Below are 20,842 nucleotides of genomic sequence, written 5' to 3'. Positions count from 1 at the left end.
CATGCAAGACACTGAGGATCATAAAGAGTCTCTTCCTATATCTCTTACAACCTTTCAGGATAACCAAAGAAAAAAATGAGAAAATATTTTTAATTACCATCAAAGTTCCCTGTAGCATCTTCCTCAGCCAGAATCACTTCTTCTATATAGACAAAAAAAGGGACAATGTTAGCATTTTGTGTGCAACACATCAGAATGAGTGTGTTCGTCAGTGTGCATTGACCTGCTTTGCAGATCCACTCGAGGTATCCGTTGAGTTCTCTTTCAATCTGCTGTTGTCGTCTTAGCTTGAGGAACTCACTTCTGTTTTCGACTCGCTCTCTCTCTTTGGCAAATTCACTGTGGGAACATTTGTCATATGTTTTCTTTCACTCTGCTGACTTTGACAAAACAAGAAAGAATGTAAAGTATCACAGAGAAGCTATTTCGAGATTGATATATGTATGTACCCTGAGAGTACACCCAGCACCAGGTTGAGCATGAAGAAGGAGCCGATGATGATGAGGGGTATGTAGTACATCCAGTTCCAGGCGCTGCCCTCTACATCATTACTCTGCAACAGACAGATTCATTATTGATTAATCATGTTATACCAAAAAATGTGTTGGATCTTTGTTTCTGTAGGGCTGATAATGACCTGACAAATCAGAAATTCAGGACTTATCACACCACTGCTTCTCTTGTATCTGAAGCACAGCTCGTTGCTCAATTCAAACATCTCAACTAACTGTCTCTTTGTACAATACAGCATTAGTTAACAATAGGACGGTCTAAAATCTCATCACATACAGCTGCACACTGACTATAATCTGCTGGAAAATTGTGACGTACGGTAATTTGAAATGACGTGAAGAAAGCCCGGATGTATTCAAGTAGAGTTGAAATTAGTATTACAGCTCGAGTACTTTGTCACTGTTTTGGCTATGTCTCAGAATGGGATTTATTATTATTGAAGCAAAAGAGAAATCAAGTACTTAATCAATTAAACACAAACCAAATGAATGCGCAAGGATACACCAATAGATGCTGGAAACTTTATCTATAATGCAATGAAGTATGTATGCAGTATGTTATGTTTCAGAAGATGCACACTATTTAACTGAGCCTGATCCAGTGTGTTTGCACTCAGAAACAAAACCATAAAGGCAAAATCTTTTTTGCAGTGTCATATTACAGTAACATCTGCCTTTGCATTGAAGCGTCTACTGAGCACACAGACAGCAACAAAGTTGTTGGACACTGTCACTTCTGTCACCAAACAAATTCAAATGACAACCCCATAAATCAGGTTTCTGAGGGTCAGTAAATCGCCTGCTGTCTGCACGCATTAGACTTATAACTGCATGGTACAATAAAAAGCAACCAGTTCTCTATTAAACTTTCATTGGTTTCCTCCTGACTGCTCGCGAGAGTGTGGAAGTCAGCCTTCATCCATCAGAAAAGAAGTTAAATATAGAGCAAGATAGATCAGAATAAAGCGAAAGAGAGGGAGGAGAAGAGGGAAGCAGAGCCACTCTACAGGCGACATGAAGACAGATGAGAAGATAATGACAGGAAGTTAGATGACAGAGGGAGAGATGGGAAATATTTTCTGCACATATAATATGTATGTAACTTTAATCAGATCTAAAACTACTTTCTACACTGTTGAGTCTCTGAGTGATGTAAAAAATACAGATTGTAATCTAATTGGTTACACACTGCAACAAAAATCCCAAACAGGGTTTCTGCTTTTATTTCCAGAGAAATAAAACGTCCTCATTAAAGTAAACGTGTAAGTATGAGAGAATTTGTTTAAAACAGTAAATATTTAAGATATCAATCAGCAAATGCAATACCTTTAGAAATATGCAAAGCTGCAAAGTGTGGAATGGATACATTTGGAGTTTTTGGTTTCTCTTTATTAAATTATAAAAGCATTTGTGTGTATAAAAGATGTGCAAAGTTATACATCTGGAAAGTTAACAACCAAAGGACACTTCTCCCAAACAGACTGAAAGACTGTTTTTGTAATTTAGGTCTTTTCTTCATGGCTCATCAGTATAACCTAATAATATATTTGCATGATGCCTGCTTGGTAGGAGAGTGGCAATACCCATATTTATAGATAACTCTACATCACTACTTTGAAAGAATATAATCAAGAGTATGCATTGTAAACACAATGATAGCATGAATTTAATAATCTGTGATCTTCTAGTCTTAAGAGGGTAATAACAATGGACAGTTAGGATGTTTTGTTGCCATAAAACTTGAATGAGTATTGTGTACACAATCAAGCTCATATGAATATAATTTTTTGGTAATAAGGAACACATGCTGCTAAAATACGGTTTGCAATATCCAGGAATAAACCAAGCTAATCAGGAAAGAATTAAAAAGGTATTGTTAGTGTTGCTTTTAACTTTGAGAGATGAAAAAGCATAAACACATTAAAACTTTAAAAGTCAAGGGGGGCATATAATTTTTCAGTCATGGTGAATGCCAGGTGCCGTAGACCAAATAAGTTTACATCTCTATTAGGGTTACAGTTCAGTTAAAAGCATAAGCAGAAATATATCTACCATGCTAGTGATGCAGCATGGGCTCAAGGCTCTCAAATGCTGGCATATTGTCAATAAAGTAAAAGAAAAAGAAAATAATACAAATGTCAGTAGTGCTGACCCGTTTTCACTCATGCTCTCAAGAAGCTCTCAGCAGCCCCAAAGGCCATCTGTCAGCAGGAGGGGACAAAACTGCTGGAGTTGCTGCAGGCACAACACAGTGACTAACATTTTCTACGACTATGAATGGTTTTGTACAGTCCCTGCAGCGATATACTTCCCTGTAGAAGTTTTTGTTTGGCCTGCATTGACTGCATAGGTCTACATAGTTGCTAGGAGGGGGAGCAGGTCATATTTTCTTTTTTTGTTTCTCTTGTTTTGGTGATGGCACATGTGCTATTTTAATGCAGTGACAACCAGGAATAGATACTGCTAGGGCATCATGCTTGGAAGTTCTGCAAAGGAACTTTATCCTGCATCATTTTCTTTAGTTTTACCACTATGTGCTTTGTGTATGACTGCATGTACAGTACGAGCGTCTGTCTTGCATTCCCCAAGTTTTGTTGACACTATGATTTTCTGTCTCTCTGTTTAAGCAGTTTTGCTTTAAAGCATGATTTAACTCTGTTGGCGGTACAAACGTACATAGTAGAGCATGTCTGTCCATCCTTCCATGGTGATGCATTGGAAAACGGTGAGGACAGCAAACAGGATGTTGTCAAACTGTGTGATGCCATAGTTTGGTCCAAGCCAACCCGTTTTACATTCTGTGCCGTTACCACACAATCTGGATGGTAGTGTATCGCCACATGGCAATTCATCCGTGAACTCCTCTGTGAAAAGAAAGAGAGGTAGAAATAGAGGATAATCCATCATTAAACAATATAACGTAGTGATTTATGTTGTAATCATGAAACAAAGGCATACTTATCTGTGATGTGACAAAAATGCTATTTGTTCAGGAGCCTTATGTTAGAGTAACAGGCCCATTTCACAGAGGATATACTCACTTTATATATTACATGCATAAGTAGCACCACCCCTTAGATTTATCTATTTATGGTAGCTTGTGACAAATTAGATAAACTCTCCAAGGCAGTTTGTAATAATATGGCAGTGCACATCTACGTTTAAAATCCCTCCAAACTGAAGGAGGTAAATAGATTTTAGTTGGCTGTTTTCCCTGATGGGATAGGACATGTTGGATGAAAATAAATCCATTGAAGGTAGTATCATTGTCCAGTTTCCATCATTCAAGTAAGTCAAGTAAAAATATTCCTTTTTTTTTTTTTTTTTACCGATTTTGTTCCTAGTAAAATAATTTAAAAGAAAAAAGAAAAAAATGACCCTAACCCACACTCCTCCTTTCATTAGACATCGAAGTGACTGATGACAACAATAGTTCATTCTGTCATTTCGCTCTTACTCGTGACATCATCATAGCAGGCTTTGTGGAATTTTCCCATGTAGAATTCCAGGCCGATGATGGCAAACATGAGGATGGCCACAAACAACAGCAGGCCAATCTGAAGCAGGGGGATCATAGCTTTCATAATAGACTTGAGCACAACCTGCAGGCCTGGAAGAGAGATAGAAAACATTCAGATCAGAAAGATGGAATGGATTCAGGCTTTTTTGAAGAAGCTGTACTGATTGTATTAGCTTGTTGCTTCTATAGAGTTCTATACAAAGTGTAACACTGATTACAAATCAGTATGTTGGTAATAAATACGTCAACAAAAATGTTGATGTATTTAAGGATAGGATAGATTCACCACCATCTGTGTAGTAGCAAACTTACAAAACCACATCTCTTTACGACTGCACATTCCCAAAATGAAATGAAATGACAAATACTTAATTTATCCCAGAAAGAAATTGCAAGGTTGTGTTAGTTATTGTTTTTATTATTGTCTTTTTTGTTGTTGTTTTTTCTTGACTTGTTCCACAGGGTGATGGCTGCTGGCAGAAATGATTTACGGTATCTTTGTGTCTCGCATTGGACTTAACGAAGCCTCTCACTAAACACGCTCCATGTTTCTCAACTGTGTTGTGTAGAGGATGTGAAGAACAGCTTGTACAGCATTCTTTTCTGGACAATCAGCTCCAACTGCTCCAGAGTTATTTCCAGCACAGAGCCACCCTTCTTGATTAGTTTGATCAGCTTTTTTAAGTCTGCAGCTCTGAAACTGCTGATCCTGCCCCAACAGATGGTTGCAAAGCTGAGTGCACTTTCCACAACAAACATAGAATTCAAGAAGCATTTTGGTGCAGGAATTGAATGATCTCAGCTTCCTTAAGACGTAGAGTGGTCTGTCCCTTCTTGTAGATCAATCTGTGTTGCATTTTGAGTTTAGTTTGTTGTCCAGCTGAACTCCAAGTATGTGTATTCCTGTACCACCTTCACCTCTTCACCCAGGATATGTAGACAGAGTTTTATGTACTCAGGCACTCCAGAATTCAAGAGGCGACTGTTACTGCACCATCACACAATAAGTGATCAGTTCTCTGTACTCCTGATACACGCGACAACTGCAGAGTCATAATCAGAGTATTTCTGCAGATGTCAGGAATCAGAGCCAAAGTTGAAGTCTGAGGTGTGCAGTGTGAAGAGAGATGGTGGGGGAACAGTCCCTTGGTGCTCCTCTGCTGATAACCATCTCAGACACACAACCACTCAGTCTTAAAAACAGTGATCAGTTTGTTAAGAAGTCATAAATCCAGGTAGCAGATATCCTTGAATTTCTGGAGCTTAATAACAGAGCAGATTGAATGGTAGTAAAAGCACTTGAGGAATCAAAGAACATCACTTTCAAAGTGCTGCCTAATATGACCAACTGAGAATGGGCTCTTTGAAGGGTACATGATGGCATCTTCAACCCCAAACCCATTATGATAAGCAGATAGGTCCCTTAAAGGTGTTCACTTGCTTATTGAGGTGAGCCAATAAAAGTCTCTCAAGGACTTTCATAATTTGAGTTGTTTGGGAAACTGCTCTGTGGTCATTTGGTTCAGATGGTTGGCATCTTTTTAGATACTGAAAACAAGGCAGGATGTTTTCCACAACTCTTTTCTGACTCACGCTGGTGCTGAAAAAGGTGCTGAAGAATACAACATAGCTGTTCTGCACAGGTTTTCAGAGTCCTTATGGTGAAACTATCTGGACCTGCAGCCTTGTTCTGTTTCAGTTTCTCCACTTCTTCACCTAACTGCAGGATACAGACAGGCTAAAGGTGGAGGCAGAGGAGGTCTCAGTTTGTTCTGATGTCAAGGTAGATGAGGATGTTGAAACCCCTGACAGAGCTGCAGGGTTACAGAGTGGGGGTGTAACAGGAAAGCTGTGGGCTCCTGGAGGGTGTGTGGTCCATTGGACTGGAGGCAATGGGTGATGATGCTGAATTTTGTTCTGATCTGAATCTGCTGAATAATCTCTTCAGCTCATTAGCTCTGTCCAGACATTCATTATTCTGACCCCTCCTTAACTTAAAGTCGATGATATTTTTTATTCCTGACCACACTTCTCTCACATTGTTCTACTGGAGCTAACTTCTTAACTTTTCCCTGTAGTCCTCCTTGCACTTCTTAACCTCTTTTGTCATCACCAGACGGTGACAAAGTCTACAACTGGATAGTCAGAGACCCAGTGGTAATGAAGAGGTTAATCTCTTTTTTGCATGTTGCTTTCAAAACCTCAATGTCTCTAGTCCAAAAGGCTTTTTTTCAATATTAATATTCACTCTACTTCTCAAAATGCTTTCAGTGGTGTGTCCGGTTTTGGGAAGCTCAGTATTGCATGCCTCTTTTTGGCAGATGAGGTTTTTTTTTTTTTTTTTTTTTTCGTTTCCGCAGGTCAAGCTCTTTGGGTCACTAGGGCAGTTCACAACCAAATGAGATGCAGTCTTGACATAATTCAGCCTCTCTAAGTCTGTGGCTGTGTTTCTCAACCAGAAACGGATAAAGTGCTACCTATTGGTTGGGAAAGAGTCATTGCATTATGAAGGAGTTTAAGTATCTTAGGATCTTGTTCACAAATAGTAATGGGAGTGCACAAGAGATAGACAGATGGATCATCAGAAGTAATGAGGGTGTTGCAGTGGTAGACTGTGGCAAAAAGAGGACTGAATGGAAAGGGAAAGCTTTCGATTTACCAGCCTATCTATGTTCCAGTCTTTCTCAATGGTCATGAGATTTGGGTAGTGACTCAAGATTGCTAAAACAAGTGGATGAAATGATTGATCTTCCTTTGGATGTGGCCCAGCTTCAGCCAGAGCGTTTCGGTCAGGAGTTAATATATTCAGAGGGACTTTGGCATGGAATCGCTGCTTTTCAGATTCAAGTCTGGTCTGGGCATCTGATTAGGGTGAGTCTTGGTCACCCCCCCTTGGAGGTTGTCTAGACACATCCTACTGGGAGGAAGCCCACAAGCCTGGGCTCTCCTCCTTGGCCCTTTTGCTTCCTTAACTCAACCACAGATAAGTGGAAGAAAATAGATGGATGATTGGATGGATGATTTCATGCTAATGTCAATGATACTTTAGTGTCAAATAAACACAAAATTCTTTTAACATCACAACAGCTCTCTTTTTGATGACAAACATGATAGTCAGGTCCAATTTCATGTAAAAATTTGAGAAATATAATCTAACTACACTGATATAAAACTGGTATTGAAGCAACTGTGCTATTATTCTACTATTAAAATAAAGGCAACTAAATACAGCTGTTCGATTATGACAAAAATTATAATCACGATTATTTTGACTGAAATTGAGATTTTGATTATTTAACACAATTATTATTTATATTTATTTATTACCATTATTTTTAAACAACGCTGTGCATTGTGGTGTTCTCCACTCCGTGTCGGGCATTATAACTTCATAACGGTATAACTGTCTAATGCACGGTTCCCAGTTGTTTAATCTGCTTCTACCGCTTATATATGAACTATTTTACGTTGGCCTCAATGTACGTTTTATGCCACACAACCGCTGTCGGGCTACAGCACTATTCTTTCATTCACCCGTTAAAAGAAAGCTGAAATGCAATCAGCTGATTAATGCGTTGCTATGGTAACGCCCCATAACGGAGGGATATTATAGTGTTTAACTCACCGAAATATGTATACGAAAATAATGCAGCCAGTTCTCACTGACAATGGTATAAACTATGTTGTAGTGAACTTCAACAACCTACTGCAATTATTCTACATTGACCTGCAGCCGGAGCCGACTGAGACTGGCTGCCTGGGAGTGCTTTAGGAAGGGGAGGGGCTCCCGCCGCTTGTCCGTTACAGTAACTGCAGAACAATATGCGCCTTCAAGTCAGTTGCCAAAACACCAGAAAAGTCTTTAATAACTCCAGTAAAAGTTACTAGATATGTTGCTTGTCGCTTTTAACAAAAAAAAAAGTCGCCAAACTTAGCGAGAAAGTCGCCAAGTTGGCAACAGTGGCTGAATGGAACCAAAGCGGCTGTGGGAGGAGTTTACAGCACAGTGCTGCAATGCCAGAGCAACTGAAGACAGCAAACTTCTAAGAGAAAAATAATCACACCCTTTTATTTTGATGATCGTTGAAAATCCAGATCGTAATTGAGATTAAAATGTGATTAATCGCCCAGCCCTACAACCAAATAACAAAAATAAACACTTACTGGGAATTCCAGACACCAGTTTCAGTGGTCGCAGCACTCTAACAGCTCGAAGTGTCCTCAGATCAAGTTGAGACCCCACAGATGATAGAATCCTGCACAGAAATAGAAAACAAGGTTTGACACTAAATGTATTTTAAATTCAATCACAAATGTAATTAAATCTTTGCAAGTTTATTAGGTTTAATTAGCTCACTGAGGCAATTTGGAGCAAAGTTTGTAAACTGTCAGAACTCCATAAGCGTACAATCACAAAAGGGGTACCCAATGAGTACAGCCATATGCCCACACTGGAGGTTATAGAAACTCTGCTGGTGCATTTAGACCACATCATGAAAGTGCAACTGGGCAGTGGTATTCACACTGTTGGATTCACTACATTCACAGCATTCACAGCATCCCCTTTTTTTAAACGGTTTGATTGCCCTGTGGGCCATGGCTACAGTGAAGGGTTTAGCCTAAATTCGGCTCTGTTGTTAATGACTACACTCTTCCTCCAACAGATGTTTTATTGTAGCCACTGAAATATTTAATGATATTTTATTGCACTGATGTGTTTATTACAGGCAGGCTTGCTTGAGTTTTTTTTTTATCTGTTGTCCAATAAAGTTATTATTTCAGCCACATGTGTCATCCTCGTCTTGTATTAACCTAAATGCTACCTAAGCACAAAGGCCTTACCTAGGCTGCTCACACGCACATAAACACACACATATATACACATTTTTTAACCATATGTGTAACCAAAGGTTCAATAAAGAGTACATATTTTCACAAAGCAATTTCAGAATCAAACAAAATGATCACAGAGTTTACCATTGAAATAAATAGATTAACTTCAGATGTACAAATACATAAGTCAACAAACTACCTCCCTTTTTATCTTCTAAAATAGGTTTCAAGCAAATGTCTTGACTATTTAACAGCAATTTCTGTTATTCATATTGATCAAAACAAAGAAAATTTAGGTTTATAACCATATGCTTGTTGCTGGAACCTGCTGCCAACATTGGCTTTGACTTTACTGTGTGGGAGTGTGTGCATGTGTGTGAGGCTGTGGTGTAAAGTCAGCCAAAGAAAGGTTGGAAAATTCCATGCTCAGTTTTGTATAGGGGTGGAAAGCAGGGTCTGTCCAACAGGAAAGGGAGGGCTAAGGTGTGAGGATGTAAAGAGGGTTGCTCTGAGGAGGAGGAGTAAGACAAGATGAAGGGAACTTAGGAGGATATAGCCTAAAGTGAGACTTCTGATTATGAAAAATATCAAAAGAATTTTTTATTTTTCTGCTTTCATTAATCTGTGAGTTCAAATAAATAGAAAAAAACAAAACAAAATAAATTGTTACAAACAAGATCTTTTCTCTTCTTTTGTATAAAACTGTCAGCCATTAATTGTGTTGGAAAGGTAACTGAGCACAAAAACCCAACTATTGTCAATAAAAAAAAAAAAAAAAAAAATACAAACCACAATTATTTGGGATTGCTAAATAATATTACCATTAATAAATATCCACATTCTGGTTTAAGTGTGATATCCGCAACTATGCACTTCATGCATTCAAAAGATGTTTCCCCCACTAGTCTCCATGGCAACAACTGAATCTCATTTTGGCAAGAACACAAGTAAATGTAAGAATGCAGTTTTACAACAGCCCCAGTACCACATAACAAAATGAATTTACTTCATAAGTTTAATAAACTGAAATGATTTTATGCTCTAAAGATGTGCAATACTGTGTTATTATGATTATTTTTTACACTAACAATAATTATACTGGCAAAGCATTCCACTGTTTCTCACAAAATTTATCCCAAAGCACAAAAATGGATATGATATTTTTTTCATTTTACATATTTATTCTCTACTGGTCACTATCTGCTTGGGCCATTTGATTGTCAAGCTCCTTTCATCTTGGAGCATTAACAGAAAAAAAACATATTACAGGACACAAAAAGCATGATTTTTTATACTTAGATTTTTATTTTAGCTGTTATCTAAATTAATTTAAATATGTAAGTAGATGTAGTCCCATTTTGTTTTTAACAGCTGTTCTGTTCAGTTGTTTAGGATTAACCAGCATAACTACTTGATTAAGTTTTGAGAAATGTAATGCTACTTTTTTACACGACATTACCCTCTATATCACTATGTCCAGTTCATGGGGTGACAAGCAAAACCTGACCCAAAGAACACGCCCTGGACATATCTCCAGTTTAGAAGGCACATGGAAAGAAACATTCGCCCTGATCTCTTTTGGCTTGTAATCTTCACATGTGTCATTATGCAGTCACTGTATAAAACTTCCCTGAAGAAAACAGCAATTAATGCTAACTAAAACGATGAAATCAGAAACACAAAAAATAGTCCAAAAGTGGCTTCATTTTGGCATATTCGCTTTCATCTCTTGCTCTTTTTTTCCCATCTTCCTTCTTCAACAAAATCCCTCCACCAGCTCTCCACAGGTTGGTTACTAATTCCGGTAAGAGGTCATTTATTAAGAGACACAGTACTGGGAGCCAAGTCTCTCATTCCCTCAATGGCTTTTTAACAGCCACAGCCAAAGGCCATGCTGCAGATGTGAAAAAGACTGGATCTCAGCAAAATAAGCAAACGATGCCCTCCTCTAAATAATACCAGATGTAGTCATTTCTGTGTTCTTAATGAACACAAATGCACCTAATGTGTATTCTGTTAACAAGTTTAATAATTTTATACCATTTCTTTGCAGTATTCTTCATTCAGCAACTGCACTGTTGTCATTGCAGCTTTAATGCATTAAAAAAAACGTTGCAAATTAACTGCAGTTATAACACTGTAAATGGATTTTAATATTCCTGCATATGTCTTTGTCATTTATTGACTCACATTTACACATTTTTCTCTAATTTTAATGTCACTTTTTTTCATGTGAGTGTCACAATTTAAGTTATCTTAAAGAAAGAAAAAAATTTTTTGTGCAAAACGGTAATCACCCCTCTGACCAGACAACTCAAAGCTCCGGGTTGCAGTTATTCCAAGAGACAGCTGAACTTGCCCACAGTGCTTTAAGATGGCCAGTAGATGGAGCAGGAGTATACAGTCATTTGTGTGCAAAGATGGAATGAAAAAAAGATGTCCATGGAAAAGTGTTGTGAAAGATGAGATGAAAAAGTGAGCTATGGGTAATGAGAAACAGTAAACAACTAAAATGAGATGCAAGAAGCAATGATGGTAGATGCAATAACAAAAAGGCTATGATTTATGTGATTAATCATTATAATACATTTTGCTTGACTTGTAAAAAAAAATGCTGATGATAGTGTAAACAAGGAAAATAATTGAATGTTGAATTTTTCCACAAAATCACTAATAAGTGAGAAGTTGTGGCACTTGGTGAAATTAGTTGTGATCGGGATATATATATATATATATATATATATATATATATATATATATATATATATATATATATATATATATATATATATATATATATATAGATAGATAGATAGATAGATAGATAGATAGATAGATAGATAGATAGGATCTGTATATACAGAAGCTGACTGACCTTTGTGTTTTGAACAAAATACAAGCCATGATCTTCCCATTGAGAATATCTGGTGCTGGTTAGCTTGTAGAGAACATTTTGCTGACAGGAACTGAATCAGTTGTCCTCTTGGGGTAAGGGTCATTGGCCTCTGAATTTACTCATAGGTCACATCTTTCCTTTGAAACAACATTTCTAAAGTGATCTGACCAATCTCTAGCAGGATGTGCACAAGGGGTCACTGAAAGGTTTGTGTATGTAAATATGGTGAATAATGATGAGAATCTCAACCCAATAAAACACCTATGATAGATTTTGGTCTAGTCTGATGGATAGTATTCTTCGTCACAATCATCACTGTTTTTTTCTTCCTCCATTTTCCTTATTTTTTCTGGTTAAATACTAATTACAGTGTTGAATCATTAATTATAAAGTATGTATTATTTCCATTTTGCTTCAACACAAACATTACATACAGCATTCCATGTTCATTTTCTTATTCTGTCTAATGATATAGATTACACAAACACAGAACACAAAATGAGAGGATGTCATTACTACACAACACTGGAGATTCCCTAATGAAATATAGACTAGGAGGAAAGAGACACAACATCCCTTAAGAGACACAGAGCAAGAGAAATAAGGCAAAGATTGAAAAGAGTGATAGTCCTGTGTGTTTAAAGTGTGAGATTCAGTTGCTGAGACTGAGAAAGAGTGGAAATCTTAGGAGAGACAGAAGGAGAAAGCCAGAGAAGAGATGGAGAGATCCTCCAGAGGGAGACTTTCTACAGTGGGAGAAGGTGTTTGGATGGTGATGACAGAGGCTCTCACTGCTGGGAAACACCTAGCAATCAACCTCAAAAGTAACACAAACACTATTTAAACTGTGTTCACAGTGTGGAAACATTTAAAAGGTTTAATCTGAACTCTTATTGAAATTTTTTGTTAAAATTCTTTGAAATTTTATGTGTTATTACACAATGTAATTGAACCCAAACATAAGTTATGATTGACTATACATATTAAGGTTTCTGAATTGAAGTACATCTGCTGTTATAAGCAGGTCACAAGCACTTTAGTAATCATATGGATGACTGACTGTAAATAGACATATAGTAACTCAGGTTAACCTTCTCCTACCATACCGTGTAGTAATAAGTTCAATAAAATGAAAAGAAATTTTTTTTTTTTTTTTTTTTTTTTACTAGTTAAAATCTACATAGCAATACTTAAATTATGGGAATTCAGCTGACGAATCATTTTACATGTTTACACTACATACACCTGACTTTTTTTTCTAGCTCTATAACTGAAAGATGAATAGCCCAGATAATACAAAATGAGAAAAAGAAAAACATATTTCTTACTAAAATTGCTTTTCTTAATAATTTCACATCAATTATTTGTGTGTAAAGTATGTCTCACAAATCCCCTACAGTTCACTTGCAGTACTAGTGAGAAGTAGCTGTACTCAGTGTAGGATTTCTGCTGTCACGCTGAAAAACACCAAATGGATGATGATGGTTAAGGGCCGTGATGAAGATCTCAGAGGTCACCCACTACCTTCAGTTTACTTGGTCTCTCCCAGTTCATGGCATTGCCATAGCAACCAGCAATTTCTCTCTTTGCTGTGTCTCCACGGTTACCAACCTGCACTCATTCATAAGCGTTGCCAGGGAAACACAGCTCTGGCTCATTGATGGAATCTCGGCATTGCCGCAGCAACGAGGACGGGAAGTGGGTCTCCTAGTGATTGATTTTTTTAACCCCATCCAAACTCCCCCTTGCCCCCTCCACACACATGGACACACACACGCGCACACACACACACACCAAGCCCCTTATAACAGTCCCTTAACACGCAGGTAAACATAGTGTAAGTACAAACAAATGCAACTTCCCTTTCCTGACATGAAAACTGCAAGAAAACCTGTAAAGGTCAGTCTGATGACACATAGAAATACAAATGCATCCCTATCAGGTATCCATATATGTGTGATCAGATGACAGTGATGGATGCAGTAAAGCCCAGGTTGTATGGCTGACCTACTTTCTTTGCTGTTGGTGAACACTAACATTTTTGTGTTTCTCAACATCTACGAGATCATACGGCAACATATCAAAAATATGTACGAACTAAAGCACAACAATAGTCCATTGTTTATCCAGTTATGACCTACTCAGAAGAAGAAATTGCCATGTAAAAGTATTTCTGATCATCCTGAACTGAGTGGGAATATTTGAGTAAGCAATAATTAGTTAGATCTGGTTAGAGATATGCCTGCACCATAGTTAAACTGTTATGATCTACTAGCTATCACATCATCTTGCCATCCAAACTTCGACTTTATGATGCATGCCCAATGCTCCAGCTGAGTTCTGAAGAGAGGATGGTGAAGAAGCTATATCTTGGGACAAAGAGGAAACTGGTGTATTGTTATATATTATATATATAACATATATATTATATATATAACATAGATATATATATATATATTCCAAACCGCTTATTCCAATTCAGGGTTGTGACTCAGGGAAGCTGGAGCCTATCCCAGCCGGCTTTGGGTGACAGGCAGGGTACACCCTGGACAGCTTGCCAGTCCATCGCAGGGCCACACAGAGAGACAAACAACCACACTCACGCTCACACTCATTCCTAGGGGCAATTTAGAGTGACCAATTAACCTATCATGCATGTCTTTGGATGGTGGGAGGAAGCTGGAGTACCCGGAAAGAACCCACGCATACACGGGGAGAACATGCAAACTCCACACTGACCAAACCAGCCAAGGATTGAACCAGTGACCTTCTTGCTGTGAGGCCACAGTGCTAACCACTGCGCCACCGTGCAGCCCTGCTAGACTTATTGAATTCTGATTTTAGCATTTTCTGTATGCTTCTAGCACTGTTTATGTCCTGTTCTGTCTGTCTTTTTGAAGATGCTGCTCTTATGTCTTTTAAACTGCGGCTCAGGAATGAATAGTGTTGAATTGAATAGAATTAAATTATTTGAATTAGAGATGGTTAAGGATGGGCGTAAATTAATCTACAGCATTGTAAGCTTTTAAAAGGGATATGGTTATAGAATGCAACATGCAACTCATATAGACACATGATCTAACTGTTTTAGAGGAGTTGGAGTCGGAGTCCAATGGTTTAAATATTGTCCATGTAAATATAGCCAGTGGTTGCACATTTCTTCAGGGCTTTAAGATATTGAAATGACACACCTGATGACTAACTACAAGAACCTGACCCATTTAGTCATAGAAAAAAAAAAACATTTCTGAACATAAATATTTCTACATTTGCTCCCTTATCAACTTCCACAAATATCCACTATGTGTCTGCACAGAAGTCATGTCAATCCTAATACTGTGCTGCATGATGTGTATTGCCAATGTGAGTGCAATTGGCAAAAATAATACAAACACACACTGACAACATGTACGAGACTGGGAAAAGTTCCAGGCAGTGATGTGTGCTTGAGCTGTATGTGCACATTTGTGTGTGTGTTTTAAATGCATGGGCACATGTGTGTATGGTGTGGAAATAGTGTGGGAGTGCCATGTGTCATCACAGTGTGAACTCCTGTCCCCTCAGTGTCTCCCACAGAGCCCTCAACCCTCACCCGCTCTACTTACACACACTTACACACATGCATGACGAGTAATACTTGGACCACATGTGATGAAAATAACACATGCACAGTTAAGCAGTCTGAACAATATGCTTGAGCAATGTGCAAGCAATAAACAAATGGCATCATGCACAAGAATCATGTGTTCAATTTTATACAAACTGCAGCAAAGTATAACAAACTGCTTTCTATGAATTTCTAATATGATGACCCTTTGTCTTTAGAAGACCACAAAATCTCCTTGTTACACTTGCTCAGTTAGTCCAGCTACATAAAAAGGGTAGCTTATATTGGTTCTTTAAGAAAGTGGTTTATTTCTTCTGTCATTCTTAAATGGATATATGATGTGTCGTAATGTAATGCCAAAATGACTCAGAAATGTCGAGATCAAGGCACTATAGGAGGCCAAACCATCTGTTGCAGGTTTCCTTTCTTGTTCTTGGATGAATAACAGTAAATAAAAAGTGTCTCTGGTGACTGTCTGTGTCACATAATGTCTTTTCTTCTGGTTGCTCTTTTTTAATTAGGAACTGCTGAGGTTTTATCAAGTTTCAAAGCAGGCAGCACAGACTGACGAAAAAGCAGAAAAACACATGGAAGATGCGTTTCCCTTATGCAAAAGATATGCACGGTTTTGTTAACATATAATCACTAACTTGGCATAGATCAAATTTTTGCTTACTAAACATGCCGAAGGGCAGTAAAATAGACATTTTGTATTGGAGTTTATGGGGCAGATGCAAGTGTTTGGCTCAAAAAATGTAAACACATTGGCTTAGGCTTCGTAAACACTGCATGCAAAAATGGGCCGAATCTGACATTTTTGCCAATATGTATCAAATTTAAATTAGAATTTAAATAACTGCATGTAAAAATAATCTCAGCAATAAGCAACCTCTGTCTGTATTATCAAGTCACATTTTTATCAAATTTTACATCACAGAAGCGAGACAGATGTCACGACTCTTCACTGGAGGAGGGTGGAAACGTATTATGTCCACTATAACAGTATCTTCTTTTCAAAGCAGTCTAAACATTTCTGTTCTTACAAACCTTTAGTTTTAACTGTAAGCGGTTAGTTTTTAATTGTTTTAATCTCCATTTTTGTTTTATGTTTCGTTTTAAATGTTTTTTTTTTATCGTAATTGTATTGCTTATGAAATGCTGTACTATGTTATTGAAGCACACTGAGTTTGAGCTTGTCATATGAAATGTGCTATATAAATAAACTTGATTTGATTTATTACTGTGTGGACCTATCCAAGCAGTTGGATGTTGGAAATTGTTAAAAAATGCCCAAGAACCTAATGTTTTTGCATTATTTTTCAAACAAAGGGAGTTACACAAATGGAGGTATGGCAGCCAATTGTTTGACTGTAATTCACCTTACTGTTATGGGGGTGCTGTATTGTTACCTGGGCAGGTGATAAAAGGGGAAAGTGTCACTGGGTGATCAGATCTTTGGCCCAAAAGGGGAAAGTATTTTTTTTTCCCTTTTGGTCTGCAAGTTAACGAGATTTGTTTGCCACGAAGATACTTTAGTACAAATTAAAGGAATAAATTTTGACTGAACCTGCAACTAGAAGAATCCAGGTTGAAAATGGACTTTTATAGACGGTATACAGCAAAGCAGCACATCAACTTACTTATAAGTCAAGCAACCACAGTAGCTTAGTTTAGACTTAGCTCCTTTATAAGTATTAATAGCTCATCCAAATGTGTGATTTGTTTTTCTGTTTTCCTATAACTACAAATCTGAGGGAAAATAGAAAATCATTTCAGCAAACTGAAACCAACTTTGGCATGAGAGGTTTTGCATAAACACGAAGCAATATTTACATTCTTAATGATATTCAGGTGCAGCTGTTTACCTTTTGTCCTGAAAATGTTTGTGGAACACTGGGGATACAAATAGGAGCAGAAACCCCTTCTCAGATAAATTTAAGAGAAGAAAACAGTTTTTCCTCACTAAACCTCTCTTTCTTTCTCTTTTCATTGGATCCAGGACATTAGGTTCCCTTCTACAGCTGCTATGTTAGTGCTCTGCCAGGCCTTTGCTACCAAGTCCCCATTACTTTTCTATGGGAGAGTCCATTTGATGGGCGCAGAGGGGCAGTCAATAGTGTGAGCTACATGAATGGCCCTTTCACCTTAACTCCTATCTGTGTTATTATATCAAGACCCTTTCTAACCAAAATGGATGCTTTTCTGTTTCCATCAGACTTTTTTTTTAATCTTTCATACCATTTCACTTTTTGTTGTTCTGCTTCCAACTCCTGCGTACTGGGGTTTTCACTGGCAGAAGCAAGAGGAAAGCACTCTCGCATCCTGACCGCAATCTCCATCCTCCCTTCCTCTTCCTTTCTCTGTTCATTTTCTCGCCTTCGCATTATTGCTGATCTCAGCAGAGTGTGAACACTCAGCTGATGGACTCTCTCTCTGTATCCACCCCCATCCAAAAACACAACCCTGCCTCCTTCACTCCATTCCTTTATATATTCCTTTATAAATTCCTTGCTTTTTCCCAGGGTTAGAGTTATGGTCTGGTGGAACACAGAGAGGAGAAATGAAGGTGGCCTTCAGAAAAAAAAAAAAAAGTCTTGTCTTCTCTCTCCTCTATGTCTTTATTCCATCCATGCCCCTGTTTTTCCTTTAATCAGATCTGTGTTTTTTTAACCTTTGTTCATCCAGGGTAGGCTTGTTAAGCATGCTTTGCAGCAGACCTTAACAGACTAGAGTAACATTTTAGAGCGTAACTTTATCGCACAGAAGATTGACAATTAATTTAAGAACACTGTTGATAACTTCACGGATTCATCAGATTTAAACACTTTTCAGACTCTTTTTGGTAAATGGTAAATACAAGTAATCTAGTAACTCTTTGGGAAAGCCTTAGCTACTTCAAAGAAATTAGTTTCAAATATTACTCTGTGAGGAGAGGTTCTCTGCTGTCTGTGAGCTGTGCAGCCCAGTGAGTGAGAAGTAGCAGGTTGGCTCACCCGCTTTTGTGTAGCCGCAGTGCTAACAGCATGACAGAGTGGAGAAAATGGTGCAGCAGCTACCACATGGCAGCTGACAGATGCCTCTTACTTAGAGGAAACGTTCTAGACATTCTTCAATTTTTCAAGTTCATATAGTTATTACTGGGTTTGTAAATAGAGGCATAATTACTGTAACAACATTGCCTATAACTTAATTGGATTTTTGGTTTTGTCAGATGATCCTTTTTATTAGCGCAAAGCAGAGGCCTCACAATGCTTTTCATACTGACAACAGACACAGAATATATGTAAAGGAGAACAGTCTTATCAGAAATTTGACTCCATTAAACGTCAGAGAGTGTCAGTGCAGAGCGTATCGTAGGAAAATAAAAAGATTGTAAAATGGCTGGAACCATTTAGAATAGGAATGTGACCTGATGTACATTGAATACCTTGCTACCCTTCTATCCATTCTTCTGTTTTTTGATTATACAGACATGTCTGTTTTTTCTTTCCAGCTCCTCAGTGTCACTCTTTCCTGTCTCTATCTTCCTTCAGTTTTTCCATTCACCTCTCTCGCTTATTTTCTCTCCCTGCCTGACCAGCTGATTGGCCCACCTGTCCTTCTGTCTCCTACCAGCATGGCTCCTGGACTTCACAAGGACACGGCGTCTGGACTTCTCTGTCCTTACTGTGTGCTTCCTCTCTCTGCATGTTGGATAGGTCTTTGTGTGCATATAATTTTAAGTAGCTAAATACCAGCTGAATGTTCGTGAACCAATTTCTTTGGCTGCTATTTGAAAACTTCAATGTACTGAAGAGTAATTATGAATTTAATAATTAGATTAATCAATTTAAGGTCAAGTAATAATAACGCAAATCATGTTAAATGCATTTAAAAGACTAGCAATGAAACAACCACTCAAAAGGTATCTCTGTAGCTTTACTGAATATTTTTGTTTCTATTTCATTATCAATGTGTTTTTTATAACTTGTACAAATTTGCCATGCCACCAAATCTGATTTTTAAATGTTAGTTTAATTATCCGTCTTTCATTAAACATTCATTATCATTGCAACATTTTGAGTCAGTTTCTTGCAAACTATTTAAATGAATCACTCATCCTACACTCTAGTGCATCAAGCATTTTTACATTTAAATTCAAATGGTTTTTGCTCACCTCCCATGGGCTCACCATCTGTGGGAGGAGCTGTCGGGGTTGGGTGCAATGTGAGCTGGGCAGCTTCAAGAGGCGGAGACCCTGGTGGTCCGATCCTCGGCTGCGGAAACTGGCTCTAGGGACGTGGATTGTCACCTCTCTGGTGGGGAAGGATCCTGAACTTGTGCATGGGGTGGAGCGGTTCTGGCTTGATATAGTTGGACTCACCTCGACGCATGGCTTGGGCTCTGGAACCAGAACCCTTGAGAGGGGCTGGACCTTTTTCCACTCTGGAGTTGCTCATGGTGAGAGGCGCCAAGCAGGTGTGGGCATTCTTATTAGGCCCCAGCTTGGTGCCTGCATTGGGGTTTACCCTGGTGGATGAAAGGGTAGTTTCCCTCCGCCTTCCGGTGGGGGAACAAGTTCTGACTGTTGTCTGTGTTTTGCACTGAACAACAGTTCAGAGTACCCTCCAAGAGTTCTTGGAGGGAGTGTTCGAGGGTGCTCCTTCTGAGGACTCCCATGTTCTACTGGGGAACTTCAATGCTCACTCGGGCAATGACAGTGAGATCTGGAGGGGAGTGATTGGGAGGCATGGTCCCAATGTGTAAAAAAAGGGACTGGAGGATGTGTTCCAATTACTGGGGAATCACATTCCTCAGCTTCCCTGATAAGGTCTATTCAGGGGTCCTGAAGATAAGGATCCGTTGGATGCAGAATCTTGGATTGAGGAGGAGCATTGTGGTTTTTGTCTTGGTCATGGAACAGTGGACCAGCTCTATACCCTTTGGTGTCCTGGAGGGGACATTTGAATTTGCCCAACCATTTTTTTTGGATAAGGCATTTGACTGTGTCCCCCGGGGACTCCTGTGGGGGTTACTCCAGGAGTATGGGGTACTGGACCCCCTTGTATGAGCTGTCTGGTCCCAGTATGACAGGTGTCAGAGCTTGGTTCGCATTGCTGGCAGTAAGTCAGATTAATTTCCAGTGAGGGTTGGACTCTGCCAAGTCTGCCCTTTATCACCGATTCTGTTCATAACTTTTATGGACAGAATTTTTAGGGGATCTGGTCTGAGGGGCTCCGGTTTGGTGGCCTCAGGATTGGGTCTCTGCTTTTTGTGGATGACGTGGTCCTGTTGACTTCATCTGGCTGTGATCTGCAGCTCTCACTTGAGCAATTCGCAGCAGAGTGTGAAGCGGCTGGGATGGGAATCAGCACCTCCAAATCTGAGACCATGGTCCTCAGCCGTAATAGAGTGTATTTCCCTCTCCGGGTGACTTCAGGAGTGAGGTCCTGCCTCAAGTGGAGGAGTTTAAATATCTCGGGGTCTTGTTCACG

At 38.7% G+C, this 20,842-nt stretch overlaps 1 protein-coding gene across 1 annotated transcript in view; it reads right to left on the bottom strand.

The window, feature by feature from the left end:
- Nucleotides 1–20,842, bottom strand: part of cacna1ab (calcium channel, voltage-dependent, P/Q type, alpha 1A subunit, b) — a gene marked incomplete at both ends in the record, with an annotated part of 172,430 nt that overhangs the window by 65,775 nt on the left and 85,813 nt on the right. The window contains 6 exons of the mRNA XM_079263050.1: nt 98–142; nt 224–339; nt 450–553; nt 3,189–3,376; nt 3,970–4,122; nt 8,197–8,288. Of these exons, the coding sequence (XP_079119176.1) occupies nt 98–142; nt 224–339; nt 450–553; nt 3,189–3,376; nt 3,970–4,122; nt 8,197–8,288 (698 nt within the window). The remainder of the gene's footprint in view (nt 1–97; nt 143–223; nt 340–449; nt 554–3,188; nt 3,377–3,969; nt 4,123–8,196; nt 8,289–20,842) is intronic.

The sequence above is a fragment of the Telmatherina bonti genome (assembly GCF_933228915.1).
Source record: "Telmatherina bonti genome assembly, chromosome: 3".
NCBI classification, from domain to species: Eukaryota; Metazoa; Chordata; class Actinopteri; order Atheriniformes; family Telmatherinidae; genus Telmatherina; species Telmatherina bonti.
Note: the sequence above shows the minus strand (reverse complement) of the source record. Positions and strands in the feature narration are given on the sequence as shown.